This window comes from Artemia sp. Qi Xiang Cuo, chromosome 17 (assembly GCF_049724085.1).
Source record: "Artemia sp. Qi Xiang Cuo chromosome 17, ASM4972408v1, whole genome shotgun sequence".
Lineage (NCBI taxonomy): Eukaryota > Metazoa > Arthropoda > Branchiopoda > Anostraca > Artemiidae > Artemia > Artemia sp. Qi Xiang Cuo.
Window position 1 is genome coordinate 48513272 of NC_142810.1, and position 15845 is coordinate 48529116.

Genomic DNA, 15845 nt, shown 5'->3' on the forward strand with positions numbered 1-15845 from the left:
AAACATGTATCCAAGAGATAGTAGAATCTATAATGTACATTCTTCAAGATTTCTTCAGGAAATAGACATCATAATTGATGTGATGCACATCTTTACACGGTAGATAGATAATGTGTCAATACAAAAGCCTATGAATGAGTTATTCAATCTATCAATTTAATCAAATGATTTAGCCAGTTTCAAGTGTACTGTTGTTTTTAAATTTGTTTTGAGGTTGTGTTCTACTTTTCAATTTCACCCCAAAATACAAATTTAGTCCTTTCTGGATTGTGATAGCAATTTTTTTGAAATAAATACCATATAAGAAAACAATTCCAAAGTGTGATTAATACATCAAACAGAATCTATTCAGCAGAAAAAATAAATTGCTGAAAAATTGAAGAAAGATATTACCCTAACTTCATTGACTGATTTACGAGAGGGGGCTTTCTTAACTTTCCAACAGGAAAAAGATTGTCTGAAACATAGTATAATAAATAGCTCATCCAGTACAAATTATATCCTGAACACCAAACGTCAAATTTCGAACTGCATTTCACTGGTAAAAAAAAATTAGAAAAAGCAAGTATTGTCTTGAAATACCAATCATTACCTTATTTTAGGATTCACCTTTTCTAAATAAGATGGCTTTTTAAATACGTAGTACTGCAATGTAAAAATTTGATTATATCCTATTAGAGAGTTGAAACATAAGTTTTATTAAAAAAAGAAAAAGGAGATTTAACCCTTCAAAATGAATTACACAGTGGAATTATTTCAACATTCTGGAAATTTACTTGATTGCAATCCTAATCCTTAGGAAACCCCCAGTTCCTGATTCAATGTCCCTTTACTAAACCAAACTATTTTTTCAATAATTTTTTGCTAAGCATTCTTTCCTTTAGTCACAACAAGCATTGCAATTATATGTTTATCTGCTCGTTTTATAAAAAGAGAGGCAAAGTTAAATGTCCTGGATCTCAAGCCTTATCTCAGGTTATCAAAAGAAGATCAAAGAGGAAAACATAGAGGGAACTCATTCAAATCAATGCCATCAATTGGAAAGAATCCCCCTCCCCAGATTTTGGAAATTACCTTTTTTGTGGGGTTATTTCCTTAAAAATACCTTTTGGTTTTATAGAAAAAAATGACAAAATTGTCCCCTCTCTTAGGTTTTGAAAAATATATGCCCCCCCCCCCGCCTGAATGTTTGTGAAAAGATGCCACCAATTCCAATGGAAGAAACCAGATGTAGGAACTTTAAACAGGACATGTTCCAAAAGGATAGAAGGAACATAATGAAGTAAACATTTTTTATTTTTTTTAATAACAATCAAATGTAGCATAAAAACAAAAGTACAAGAAATATTCAATTCAAACTTTTTATTTCCTCCGAAAACGAAGAGTAAAAAAAATAAATAAAAATAATAACCGCTAATCAACAGGCCATAAAATTATTTTAAACTATATAACAACAAATACGCAAAGGGCTTTAATCAAAATTACCACACAAATTAACACTTCATTCAATAGATAATAAATTAACACTTCACAAATTAACACTTCATTCAAAAATTAAATCAAATAAAATAAATTAAGCTTCGTTCACAGCTCTATATAAATTATGAGAAAAAACGTTTAATTTGGATAAAAAATTCTTTTGCTTTTTCTCCAAAACATCAACAGGGTTTTTTATTTTATATGCATTCATTAAAAACGTATTTGATTCAGATTTAGAAAAGCGGCAAAGGAACTTAGCAAAATTTAAAAATGTGGTTTTTACTTGCGCAATATTACTAATTCTAAAAAACGGGAGAAGCGATTAAAAAAACTAAAATTTGAGGCAAAGCGACTGTATTATATACCCGAGCCAGTGATTTCCGAGAAAGAAGATCGCGAAGACAAATTACTGCCCCGAAACTAGATGCTATTCTACTTTTAACTGCTTTAGAAATAGAAGCACGGCATAGAGCTAAAGTTGGTCCATAAGGCACACCAAGATATAAAAAAGATTCCAAAGGTTTTAAAATACTATCATAAGTACGGACAGAAATTTCTGAATTGACGAGATCATTAGCCTTAGGACCAAGAATTAAAAACTGACACTTTTCAGGGCGAAAACGAAGTCCATGCTCACTAAAAACCTTTGCTAAAAAATCTACATTTTTTTGAAGTAACTTAAGTGATCGGCTCAAAAGGAGTAAATCATCTGTGTAAGCAATCCACAACAGAACATAACCTTTACCATTAATGAAAGTCAACTGAATTTGATCAATTAGCCCCGAAACAGTTATATTGAAAATCAAAGGAGAAATAATACTTCCTCACCTCAGCCCCCTACATAACTTAACATGATACTCACTAAACTGATTCTTCCACTTAATACGAATACGAGAGGAGCCATACCACTTTTTTAAAACCAAAACTACTGGTAGTGGGACATTATTCTTCAGAAGCGCAGTCATAGCCCAAGAATGGATAATTGAATCATACACTGCCGCAAAATCTAACGCAAGTGTATAAACTCTATCCCATTGCTTACAAAAGGATATTATTCTTGAAAGTAGGGTATGAGCAACATCCATGCTTAGACCCTTGCGGAACCCAATTTGATTCAGGCCTTGGTTACAAGACTCCAAATACTTTAATAAAACTAACTAAAAAGCTTTGCTAATCTGACACGAAACAGTAATCGGCCTGTAATCAGAACATCGATTCTTATTCCCTCCTTTTTTGAAAGGGGTGAAGTGGTAGCACGATAAAAGCTAGTTGGAAGAACTCCAGAAGAAAGAATAGTAGTAAAAAGAGTAGCGAGGAGAAGGATTGCTTTGGGGGATGCCCATTTTATATGGTTTGAATGTATACCATCATGATCAAAAGAATGCTTACTTTTCAGAGCTTTAATTGCTACCGTTACATCATCAACAGAAACAGATATTTTACTATTTGGGCGGGGCTTTGAAAATTTCTTCCGATAATAAAGAGTCAAGTAGTGATTCAACTGCCACATCACCAGATGAAAAAACTTGATTATAATGAGTTATCCAATCATCTAGTTTCAGAGAACTATTAGAATCTGGTGAACAATTATTATTACAACGTCTAGAATTAACAAACTCCAAAGCTCATTCTTATCACTAGTAATCCTTGATGAAATTTCATCTTAAATAAATCTACTATGCAAACGCAACTCGACCCAAGAAACGCGTTTAGTTAATTTGATACCATCATAAAATGGTTCCGATCGTGTTTTTACTGTGCACTTCGAACGGTAACAAGCTACAGATGAATTCTTTTGACTTTGCTTTAAAATCAGGTTAAGGTTCCAACCTAAAACACGAGATCCACGACGGAAAGAATCAGTTCTAAATGCTCTATTAGCCCCAACTTTTAAACTATGAACAATCAAGGTAAAATAGATCCATATCAATTTGATCAACATCCTTAGAATAATTTACAATTATTTTAGCTAAAAGTACATCTGATTCTTCATGATATTTGCACATTTTTTCCCGATCCCAGATCATTTTATTTACAATTTGACTAGAACAATGGATAATTTTAAAAGATGGAATTTGAATATTTAAATGAAAAGGAAGGTAAAAATGGTCACTAATAGGCATATCCAACCTAACATGAACAGGCTGTGGTCATAACACTGCATTAGAAACCAGCACATGGTCTAGATTAGAGCAAGAACCAGAATTATGGACATACGTAAAATCTGCATCTTTTGAAACTATAGTAAAAACCGAAAACAAAGATAAAAGAGCGGAGGAGCGGACATCAGAGATAGCAATGTTGCAGTATTGCAAATAAGCCACTGGAAATATGATGGAACTTTCGCCACAAATCGCGATAATTCTAAACATGCAAAATTGAAATCAAAATCCGAATCAATAGTATGATAATTTGTTGGTAAATAGCACGAAAAAACAATAATCCCTGGGATTTGAACAGCAACAAAATAACGATCAAAGGCAAACACTGAAACTGGAATATTCTCTCAAATAAAAATGCAAACGCCTCCTGATGGGCGTCCACCTGTAGGTGTAGCTGGAGATATAAAACACTTAAACTGCTGCGACAGGCTCGAAAGAAGACTAGTAGAGTGGTCCAGAAGATGATGCTCTTGCAGACACAAAATATCCAGATCGCGCAGCATAGAATGCAATACAAGTCGTTTATTACCAAAATCATTCAGATTCAGAGATATAATCGTTGCACTAATCACTTTTTATTCTTTGCAACTTTTTTGGTTAACCGTTTGCAGTGAAAGCTAAATCCAGTATGCTCATGAGATCCACAATGGAAGCAACAAGGTTCATTCTGGCAAGGGTTGTTCCTGGAATGAGAGTGTCCTCTACCAAGCCACTTGAGACAACGTTCCATGCTAGAGCAGCCTGACGATATATGCTCTAGCGACCCACTTTTGTAGCACATTCGCGGTAAAAACTTATAATCAGTAAGCCGGAAATGTTCCTAGCCAATGTGAATCCCATGACGCAAATAATGAGACGTGGCCGTCACCGAACGGAAGTATACATGATATGATTTCGAAACACCAATGCGCTGTATCTCTTCGATACCTTGGTTAGAAGCACACACACTCTCTGGATTGATCGGAAAGTCCACTCGTGATAATAAACCGACAATTCTCGATTTGCGAACCTCAGTTTTACCGACCTTTTCATTAAAACAGGCTTTCAAGTTTTCGGCGTTTTGTCTTTTCGTATGAATGACCCATTTCTGTTGCTGGGATCCTGATTCCTTAGAAATTGAAATCCGCACTATACCATCAGCTCCATCCAACGATTTCAGAAAAGCTTCACGCTTTAAGGGATCATCACAATCTTGTGGTGGTGAATCTACTACAAGACCCTCTGTTTCTGACTCGTTATTCAGCGGAGGCCAGGATTTATCATTGAGTTTTTCTTTATTTATACAGCTCAAAACCTCAATCTGTACTCCGTCACAACACTCTTTCACCAAAGCAGGAGTCTCTGCTACCTTACTTGTGACGTAATCAAGTTTATCAATTATGCTAAAAAGATGCCGGTCCCAGGTTTGAATGGCACGGCTAAAGTGAGCATTTTGATCCGTATCTATCACAGGTATCGCATCACTTGCAGTCATAACGAATTAAAGATTTGGCAAGCGAGGGGTTGCATCCTCAGAAATAAGGATGTCTAAAATATCCTGTGACAGGCTTTGCTTAGCAGAGGGGCCGCGACGTGCAAGGAGTTTATGCGTGGGGTTCACTAGAGATGTTAGGAGGCTTCTAGCTTGATCAAGATGATCATTAGAATAGAAGTTTGTACACGAAGATATACAGGAGGCAGACGAAATTCCTGACTGTAGACAGTGCCGGAAAAAAACTTAAAACTGGTGAATAAACAAGAGTCTCTGAAGGAGGCGGGATCTGTGGGGAAGCAGGTTTATCAACAAATTACTCGCAGCAGTCAGAGCACTCATATATTATAATACTGTCTTTCTCAATGCTCTGGAGAATTTCACAGTGGTTATGGCAGAGGCGACCACAACCCCCAGCAGATGTGTTGCAAATAACTGTTCCTCTGGTTGCGAGGCTGAGGCTCTCATTGCAAACTTTGCACCCTGTCTTGTACAACTTATCAGAAGTCACGGCAGCCATTTATCAATTAATAACAATAACATATAAATATTGACTTGGTACTATGCACTAAGGAAATGCAAGGGGGCTACCCCAAACCACTACCCCACCTTTGCCTGAGTAAAACTATTACCAGATAAAATCTCTGCTTACGGAAGGTGTTCTCCTCAGTGATCTTATATCCAAAAATAACAGTTCATAAACGTTCATAAATCTATCACCGCGGATCGCGCCAAAATTCATTTCATTTCACATAGCATCCTCCTTTGCGCAATTTAATTTACTGTAATTTATTTCAAACTTAATCCTTATTCCAAAATAAGTCACTGAATTAAATTCAAGCTCAAGCAGTGAATTAATGAATATCAATAATCTAGGTTAAGTTCAGGTCAATTCACCAAAAGTTGACTGTTATTTATTACAAACTAAGTCACTGAATTAAATTCAAGTTCAAGCAGTGAATTAATGAACATCAAAAAACTAGGTCAAGTTCAAAGCAAGTGAATTAATACTGGTTGAGAGCAGGCTTTAAAGTTCAAGAAATCCAAAAAAGATGTTTTCACTTGGGAGACTGAATCATGACTGGCAGAGAATACACTGGCAGACAAGGAGAGGCACTAGAATAAAATGAAATAATTGACAGCATTTTTTCTCTAAACGAACTTGAATTCTTATACTTTAGGGCAATTCCATGTTGGATGGAAAAATTGTTTATACAGTAATTACATATCTTCATAATCTTTTGTGTCTGCAACTTACATTGGTATTACTTCTATAATTTTAGTGTCCTGCAAGTCAAACTATCATTACTTAAACCAAAAAAAAAAAAAAAAAAAACATTTTTTATGTGGTCCTAGCTGTTTCATCCTTTTCTAATATACCTGCCTTAGCTCTGACATAAAAATGTAAATATTTAACTTAATTTTGGTTAGCATTTACTTTTCTATGACTCTAGTTTTGAAAACACAATACAGTAGAATCTAGATGATAGGCTTTTTACTTGTTTAAAAAGTGGCAAAGCCTTCTGTGTCTTCTATAAACTCAACATTTGGTTTGCAATTAGAAGACACGGAAGGCTTTGCCACTTTCACTGGAAATTGGTTTTACATTTGGGCAAGATTAAAGAAGAAAATTTACATCAAAAACTTTGAATGAACTGTGTCAGTGAACTCTCTCTGAAAACAATCAAGTTAATAATCTGGAAGCTCATTATGTTGAGAATGACCCGAAAAATTATTTATTTGGTTGCATATAAATATGTAAGTTTAAATTTTATTGTTTTAGTATTTCTACTGAAGACGGTCGCTGTATGTATGACCGAAATATTTTGACTTTTGTAACTGTTTTTTCACTGTCTAAATAAATGGATTTATCCCCATTTGAAAGTTTATTTATTCGTCTTAGAACGGTAGTTTGGTCTAAGAAAACAACACCTAAATTAAAGGTGTCATGTCAAAAAAATTAGGTGGGCTTTTTTTCCAAGACCACACTGCCTTTCTATGATGAAAAAATAATGTTCAATTGGGGATTAATCCATTTATTAGACAGCAAAAACATATACTGTTGAATGAAACAGGCTGTAAGTACTTAATAGGATAAAAGTTCTAATATGTTAGTTTAAATTTTAATGCTTTAGTATTTCTGCTGATGACAATTGCTGCATATCTGGTCAACATATCCAGACTATTGTATCTGTTTTCAGTGACTAATAAATGGACTTATCCCTATTTGAACATTTAATTGTTCATCTACTGTTGACTGTCAGTGCATTCAAAATATTTAGCATTGTTTATGGCTAAGATATTCAAATTAATCACAGTCTTTTCTAGAAAATTTGACAAAGTCAATGGTAAAACAATTCAATATCTGGATGGTATAGTACAGATTTTAAAGCAATGTAGGCGTTTTAAGTGGTGATTAGCTATCAGACTACTGGTTATTTTACACAATTCCTTCTAAAAACATTCAAAGCTTGAAATAGGGCACTAACATTGGGAGTATTCTAGTTTGGCAGCTCTACAGAGGAAAACAGTCTAGTTTACTTATTTTATACTTTTTATAAGTATCATATTTGCATAGTTGACAATGCATCCCCCCCCCCCTGGTAGTCCCAGATATAGCCTTACGATATTTAAAAAACTGTAAGAAAACTCTAAACAAAAAGGTCTAGAGTAGGGGCTATTGCAAAGGAAACATGACAAGAAAACAATCCTTATTATTTAAAATTAAGTTGGAATTATGCTTCAGATAAAAAGCTTGGCAGATATTCAGTTACCCAGCTAGTTCAAAATGGATGTAAAATTTATGATCCCCAGGCAATAGCTAATTCCCATAGTTATCATGTTACTATTAGTAGAATAAACCTGAAAACCTTCCTTAAAACTTGAACCCAAGCAAACGAGTTGGACCAGATGGCATTCACCCTCAACTTCTAAAAGAGGGACATGCTAAACTGTGTTTTCTATTTACCCAGCTTTTCAAAAGTCTCTATATTTAAATTGTATACCTTTATACTGGAAGATATCATATATTACCCCAGTTCACAAAGGTAGTAATAGAGACCAGCAGTCAACTACCAATCAATCAGTATTACCTCTGCTATTGGAAAATACTTGAAATTGCAGTCAACTCTATAGTTATTTGAGATCTGACTCAAGGTAAGCTGTTGTCTCCATGCCAGGATGGTTTCTCTTCCACTCAATTGGTTGAGACCAACCTTATCAATCCATGTGTCACTGAACTTATTGCCAAGGGTTTCTAGTAAACACTATTTTGCTGGAGTTAACAAAACGAATTGATAAGGTGTGCCAGAGAAGACTGTATTAAGCTAGAAGCTACTGGTATTAATACAGATACTATTGACTGAGGTTTTTCCTATGTAATAGAAAACAAACAGTAAAAGTATTTGGGGAAAACAGGCAAACAATCACTAGATGGCAAACATCTTTTCAATAGATGTTTCCCATCCTTATATTAGTCCCTTAAATTAGTGATTGGATTTAAAACTGAATAGGTAGCCATTATGTTATTAGGTCCAAGGTGCAAAATACAGCATTTGCTTGTATTGAACTGGAAAATCCAGTCTTGCATCCAATGTAGCCTGTCTAGATCTTGTTGGATTTTATGTGGGTTAGCAATTCCAAAAAGTTTGGCATCATCAGCAAACAAATGCATATTGTTATCCACATGATTGGAAATATTGTTGATATACATCAGGAAAAGTGTTGGGCCTAATACAATTCCCTTCAGTACCCCTCATTACTATGGCCTCATCAGAGTAGATTGACAGGCCCCTTGTCTCAAACAAATGGACTTTCTGCTTGCAATTAGTGAGGAAATTCATCAGCCAGGCTATCAGGGACGTGTCAATACCAGCAGCAGATAATTTCAAGAGCAGTCAACTATGGGGCACTTTGTCAAAGGCCTTAGCAAAGTCTAAAGTAAACTTCAAAAGTAGTTTAGCCTCTACAGATTTTGATACTAGGTCATATCACAGTCTGTTTTGAGAATTTTTTTTATTTTGTTTGTATTAGTTGTTTTTGTGACCTATGTTTTCATAGTGTGTTATTTACATAGAATTGTATGTTTGCATTATGTTGTCATAGCGTGTTTCAGCACTGTCATAAATTATTATAATGTTTAGTGCAGCAATTTTTGGTAAAATTCTAGTTTAGCTACTCTTTGATATCTTGAAAAGGGGTTAAGTTAGGAAAATAAAACTTTCAGTGATTGGTCTGCAGACTAAAGTAGGTCCCAGGAAGGTATTTTGAAGTACCTACCACAACTCCTTCTCTATATAGCAATTAACTGGGAGTTCTACGAGTTCTATATAGCAATTAATTGGAAATGAATCCATGGAAAGACCAATAAAGAAACTTCTAAAAACTTTCAGAAATGGTCAAACAAAAAGACAAACAAGGATGGACAGAAAACTAGTAAACAGGTAGCAGTCTACATTAGCTAAAATAACCTATGTTTAAAATAGGCTGTGCCTATATACCAAATAAGTTTCTAAAATGACAGAGGATGCATGGCTTGGCGTTATGTTAAACTCACACATGTATGCTGTCACCAAAAAATTCTGTTTCTGCAGGAATTATACAACTGTTTTGCCAATACATCAGTATTTGTGAATTATTCACATCCATACTTAAAATTTTTTTATAGTAACTAAATTTGAATTTCAACACATCTTTTGTGAAAGCATTTTAAGTGAATGAATATGCTTTTTGTATGCAACAAAGTACCAAGAACATTTTTACATGAGGCTTCTCAAAAATTGCCCGGATGTCAGAAAAAAACTTCAAAATATTGTTACTGTTATTATAACTAAAAGAAAAGAGTTGAGAAATGAAAAGTGTTCTAGAGGCCACAGCCTTGAAATAAAAGTTAGTTTTCATCATTATAATTGCATTTAGACCCCAGTGCATCAACCAAACACCATCAACAAGAGGCCTGGTTGACCACCTCCAAAGTTTTACAATGCTGCTGCCAGCACACCACACATACACCAACACCAGCAGAGGTGGTGGCATTTGGCTGATTTTGAATTAATTTTGCAGCAATTCTTTATTATGTCAACCACAAAGTCAGAGCTTTTCTTTTCTTGTGTGGTTAAGTATTTCAATTTTCTTGATTAGAAATCAAGAAGGGCTTGCACTGCCCCTGAGTTTTTGGGGATTTCCCCAAAAATAATTGGTTCCCCATATCCCTGAAAATCACCCAATCACGGTGCCACCTCTAGTGATATATCACTAGTGACTATCCCTGCCAAATATTACTTTGTATGCTATAATTCTTCACTACTCTCTTGTTCTTTAATTATCGTGTCTTGTGTTACTTTGCATATAAACCAGACAGATACAATTGCAACATACACTGTTCTACATATGTTGACAAAAGTATCATCTTTATGAAACTAAATAAAAAACAAAATTTTTAACTGAAAGTAAGGAACAACATTAAAACTTAACATGAACAGCAATTACCCTGCACATGAAAGGGACTGTCCCCTCCTCAACACCTTGTTCTTTAAGCTAAATGTTTTTATTGTTTTTAGAAGTATAGTGGTGAAAAATATTCAAAATTTAGCATAAACAGCAAGGTGTTGAGGAGGGGACAGCCCCATTCATATATGGAATAATTGCTGTTTGTTTTAAGTTTTAATTTTGCTCCTTAATTTCAGTTTAAAAAAAACTTGTTTTTTATTCAATTTCTGAACGTTTTTTAACTAATGCAGGTTTGATTTTGGCTCACCATCCATGAAAAATTAAAACACAATTTGCATATTAGCTACTCTTTGATATCTTGGAAAGGGGTTAGGTTAGGAAAATGAAACTTTCAGTGATTGGTCTACAGACTAAAGTAGGTCCTGAGAAGGTATTTTGGTAAAGTTCTACCAAATCATATTATTGAGTTAGAAATAAAGTGAATACACCATTTGATGCCTTTTTTATACTGATAATGAATATAATAATTATTTCTTTTGGAAATGAATTTCCGCCCCCCCCCCCTATATATACCAAAACAAAACCTGAAATGGCATATATAGGGGGGGGGCTGAAATTCATTTACGATAGAAATGATTATTATATTTGTAATCAGCATAAAAAAAAGGCATCAAATGGTGTATTCACTTTTGTTCTAACTCAATAATATGATTGGGTAGAACTTTACCAGTATTTGAAGTACCTACCACAACTCCTTCTCCTTCTAAAGGGTCCTGACCTTTGATGATCTTTAAAAATCTTTGTGTAATAAAAGTGAAACCTTGCACAAATAGAACTTCTGCTTAAATTAAGTACAACAAAACTGTTTTCAGCTTCACACCTTTTCTCAATCCCAATTTATGAGGTTTCAAAGATTTACAAAAACATTTCCGAAATTTAGAAATAACCCATTGATGTGGCCTAAAATTCTACTCAAACAACAGGAATTGCATTTTCAGAACTAAAACTAGAGAAAAAGAAACTGGTAACTGAAAATTGAGGTAAAATGCTGTTCTGTCAAAGTATCAATAGGTCACCTGTCAAGTAGACAAATGTCTAAAGTCTTAGAAATCAGGAGAGAATGAACATGAAAGCCTGGCAATAGCTTCCCAGAGTATGTTTTTGGCCCTGGATTCTTTAATGAAAGTTTGATTTTCCTAATCTAACCCCTTACTAAGATAGCACAAATTAGCTACACTAGAATTGTAGACATTTTTTGGCACTTCTCAACAAGTGCATGGAGAAATATATAATATTGGCTATAGCCTATATTTGGGTAAGGTTAGGTTAAAACTGATTTTGCAAGTAGGCTATTGAGAAAGAGCATAAAAAAGGCATTGAGTTGTAGGCTAGCCTGTGTTCACTTTATTTGTAGGTCATAAATGTAAACTGCTCTATTTTTACCTATACCTTACTATTTTACACTTTTATAAATAGCCTATACTAATTGCATAGGCTAGCTGACAATGGGCCTCTCCATTGGTGGTCCTAGATATAGTCCTAAGACATTCACAAAACTAAAAGAAAACTCTAAAACAATGAAATACTTGCTTTGTAACATGCAGCATTTATCTATTGATCAGTTTATTATATTTCCTTGCATTATGAACACTTATGCTGGGCAAAACTGGATTTCACTAAGTAAAGACTAGGCTACCCATTATGCAGCATATCATGAGATGAAAAATAACAAAGACAAAAATTGCCAAATAAATTATTAGGACTATAATATATGGGACCATAAATGTGAGGTATATGGTCAGTAGGCTAGGCCTACATAGACACAAATGTGATTAGGAAGAGCATTAATTAAGGAATCTAATGGTTCTACTTTTGGTAAATATTTACCAAATCATATTGAGGCTGAATAGATACAGCCTATGATCTCATCTTTATTCCATTTTGGCAGGTCTAGTCTGTGTTGGAAACCAGTTCAAGTATTCTACAACAAGTAAAGAGACATATTGACCTTTGGCAACGTCCTGATCAGGAAGAGAGTCATCAAACATATCACGAGCCATTTTTCATTTGGTTATGGGAATTCCTGAACTTCCTGATTTACTTAGGCCAGTGAGCAGTGAGTCATATTTGAACTCTTCTGGTGAAACGGATTGTATTATAGAAATTATTACAACAACAAAGACATATTCATATTGAAATTTTTATTTCGATAGTCTCTCCTACTTGATCTATATAGGAACAAATGTTTGTTAATACGGTTATTTTCGTATTTTTGGTTTAGTAAAGCCGCGTCTACATTTGACAGTTTTTTGGAAAACTGGAACGGAAAACTGTTAATCTGGATAGTTTGGCGTTCTTGAGGCTACAACCTTAAAATTGGTCTTCTTCATCATAATTGCATTTAGACCCCGGCGCAACGACAGAACGCCGTCAACGAGAGGTCCGGTTGACCGCCTCCGAAGTTTTACAGCGCCGCCAGCCCGCCGCACACGCACCGCCACCAGCAGAGGCGATGGCGTTTGGCTGACTTTGAATTAATTTCGTTGCAATTCTTTATTACGTCAACCGCAGTCATAGCTTTTTTTCTCGTGTGGTTAAGTATTTCGACTTTTTTATTAGAAATCAAGCAGGGCTTGCACTAACCCTGCGTTTTAGAAGATTTCCCCGAAAATCTATATGTCACCCCGAAAAAAATTTGGTTCCCCGAAAATCACCCAAGCACGGTACCACTTTCAGTGATATATCACTAGTGACTATCCCTGCCAAATATTAGTTTGTATACTATAATTCTTCACTACTCTCTTGTTCGTCAATTTTGTCTCTTGTGTTACTTTGCATATAAACCAGACAGATATAACTGCAATATACGCTGTTCTTCATATGTTGACAAAAGTATCGTCTTTATGAAATTAAATAAAAAAAAAACAAGTTTTTAACTGAAAGTAAGGAGCGACATCAAGACTTAGAACGAACAGCAATTATCTCGTATATGAAAGGGACTGTCCCCTCCTCAACGCCTCGCTCTTTAAGCTAAAGTTTTTTTTTATTGCTTTAAAAAGTAAAGTGGTGAAAAAGAGTCAAATTTTAGCGTAAAGAGCGAGGCGTTGAGGAGGGAAGAGCCCCTTTAATATATGTAATAATTGCTGTTCGTTTTAATGTCGTTCCTTATTTTCATAAAAAAAAAAAATTATTAAATTTCTGAAGGTTTTTTACCTAATGCAGGTTCGATTTTGGCTCACCATGCACGAAAAATTAAAACATGGTTTGCGTATTAATTTTTGCAGATTTATTACGGATATGAAGGGTCACCCCCTCCTCAATACCTTGCTCTTCACGCTAAAATCGTTAGCACTTTTAAAAAACTTCCTATTCTAAGTAAACAGCCCCTGTGTTTTAATTTTAGTAAACAGTCAAACTTTAGCGTGCAGAATAAAGTATTGAGGAGGGGGAAACTTTCATGTATGGCATAGTTTCTGTTTGTTTTTCAAATAATGCCGATAATCTGGCTCACCCTCCATGAAATATATCCCTCTCCCTCACGGAAAACTCCTCCATGGAAGTTGAAGGGTCACCCCCTCCTCAATACCTTGCTCTTTACGCTAAAACCGTTAGCACTTTTAAACAGCTCCTGTGTTTTAATTTTAGTAAACAGTCAAACTTCAGCGTACAGAACAAAGTATTGAGGAGGGGTAAACCTTCATATATGGCATAGTTTCTGTTTGTTTTTCAAATAATGCCGGTAAATCTGGATCACCCTCCATGAAATATATCCCTCTCCCTCACGGAAAACTCCTCCATGGAAGTTTCATCCAACGTAAAGTGCACCCCCCCCGTCAAATTTCCTTCAGACAGTTCCTTCTTCGCTGAGAATCGCTCACTCTCTGTAAAATTGCTTGTGGATGATTCACCCTGAAAAATTCTCCTTAGCATTTTTTCATTGGGATAAGGCTTTAATCGCTAATCGGTTTCTCGATCACTCCAGAAATGCCGCCTTTCGTAGAAACTATTTTACAGAAAACAAAAAGCACGGAAAAAAGCCCTCGGAACGTTTCCGTATAAAAAATGTTTGGCAAAGATAATGCAAGACAATTAAAAAGGATTTCGTATAGTAATTCTGTCATAACCCCCCAGTGTAACATTTCCCCTAGAAAATTCACTCATCAAATTTCCCTCCCAAATTAGAATTTTCTCCCCTTAGAAATCCACCCCAAGCACCGCCACCCCAAAAAAAAGAAAAGGCTGTACACTTCCTAATAACAAATACTATATGTAAACAATGGACAAAGTTCACGGCTTGCAACCCTTACCTCGGGGACTGTGGCTGGTCATTTTACACCTGAAGACATAGTTATTAGATATTTTGACTATGCTGAACAAAATGACTATCTCAAAATTTTGATCCGGTAACTTTGGGAAAAATGAGCGTAGGAGGGGGCCTAGTTACCCTCTATTTGTTTTGGTCACTTGAAAGGGCATTAGAACATTTGATTTCCGTTCCATTGAGCCCTCTCGCGATATTCCAGGACCACTGGGTCGATATGATCACCCCTGGGAAGAAAAAAAAACAACAACAAATAAAGACGCATCCTTTATCTTTCTTCTGGCAGAAAAAAAACAACAAAATTCAACATTCTTGCATAGGAACTTTAAATCTTTACAAGAAGGTTATCTGATGCTCTGAATCTGATGGTGTGATTTTCCTTAAGATTCTAAGACTTTTAGGGGGTGTTTTCCCCCCTTTTCGAAATAAGGCAAATATTCTCAGGGTCGTAACTTTTGATGGGTAGCACTAAACTTGATGAAATTTATATATTTGAAATCAGCCGAAGAATCCGATTCTTTTGATGTATCTACTGGTATTAAAATTGGTATTTGTCTTTTTTAGTTTCGGTTACTATTGAGCCCGGTCACTCCTTACTTACAGTTTGTTGCCACGAACTGTTTGATGATATTAAACCATTTCGAATGCAGTTCCCAATTGCTATAATATTCTTACATCATTCGTAGTCAAGACTTTTATTTTTAAGATGAATGGAACGCATACACTATACAGGTTCAGTTGTATTTTGAAACTGATAGTCAACATATTGTTGCGACAGCTGAATCGTAAATTTGTAGAATTTTGTTTTCTTTTGCTATTTTTAGATACATTTTCTTAATATTTGATACAAAATTAATCAACGCCTGATAGATTAAAGAAAATAGTCTTCTTTCTGAAATTTTTTTACCCCCCCCCCCAAAAAAAAAAAACACCTTCTATTGAAACAAAATTTAGCTATGGACTA

General features: G+C 35.0%; 1 protein-coding gene across 3 annotated transcripts in view; it reads right to left on the reverse strand.

Moving 5' to 3' along the window:
• Positions 1-12732, reverse strand: part of PhKgamma (phosphorylase kinase gamma) — a 73069-nt gene extending 60337 nt beyond the window's left edge. For 2 of the 3 annotated variants that reach the window (XM_089102902.1, XM_089102901.1), the window contains exon 1: positions 12569-12732. In XM_089102902.1, coding sequence (XP_088959028.1) covers positions 12569-12620 — 52 coding nt within the window. In that variant the 5' untranslated portion in view covers positions 12621-12732. The remainder of the gene's footprint in view (positions 1-12568) is intronic. The other variant, XM_089102903.1, reaches the window with a different exon arrangement.
• Between the last annotated feature and the right edge of the window lie 3113 nt (positions 12733-15845).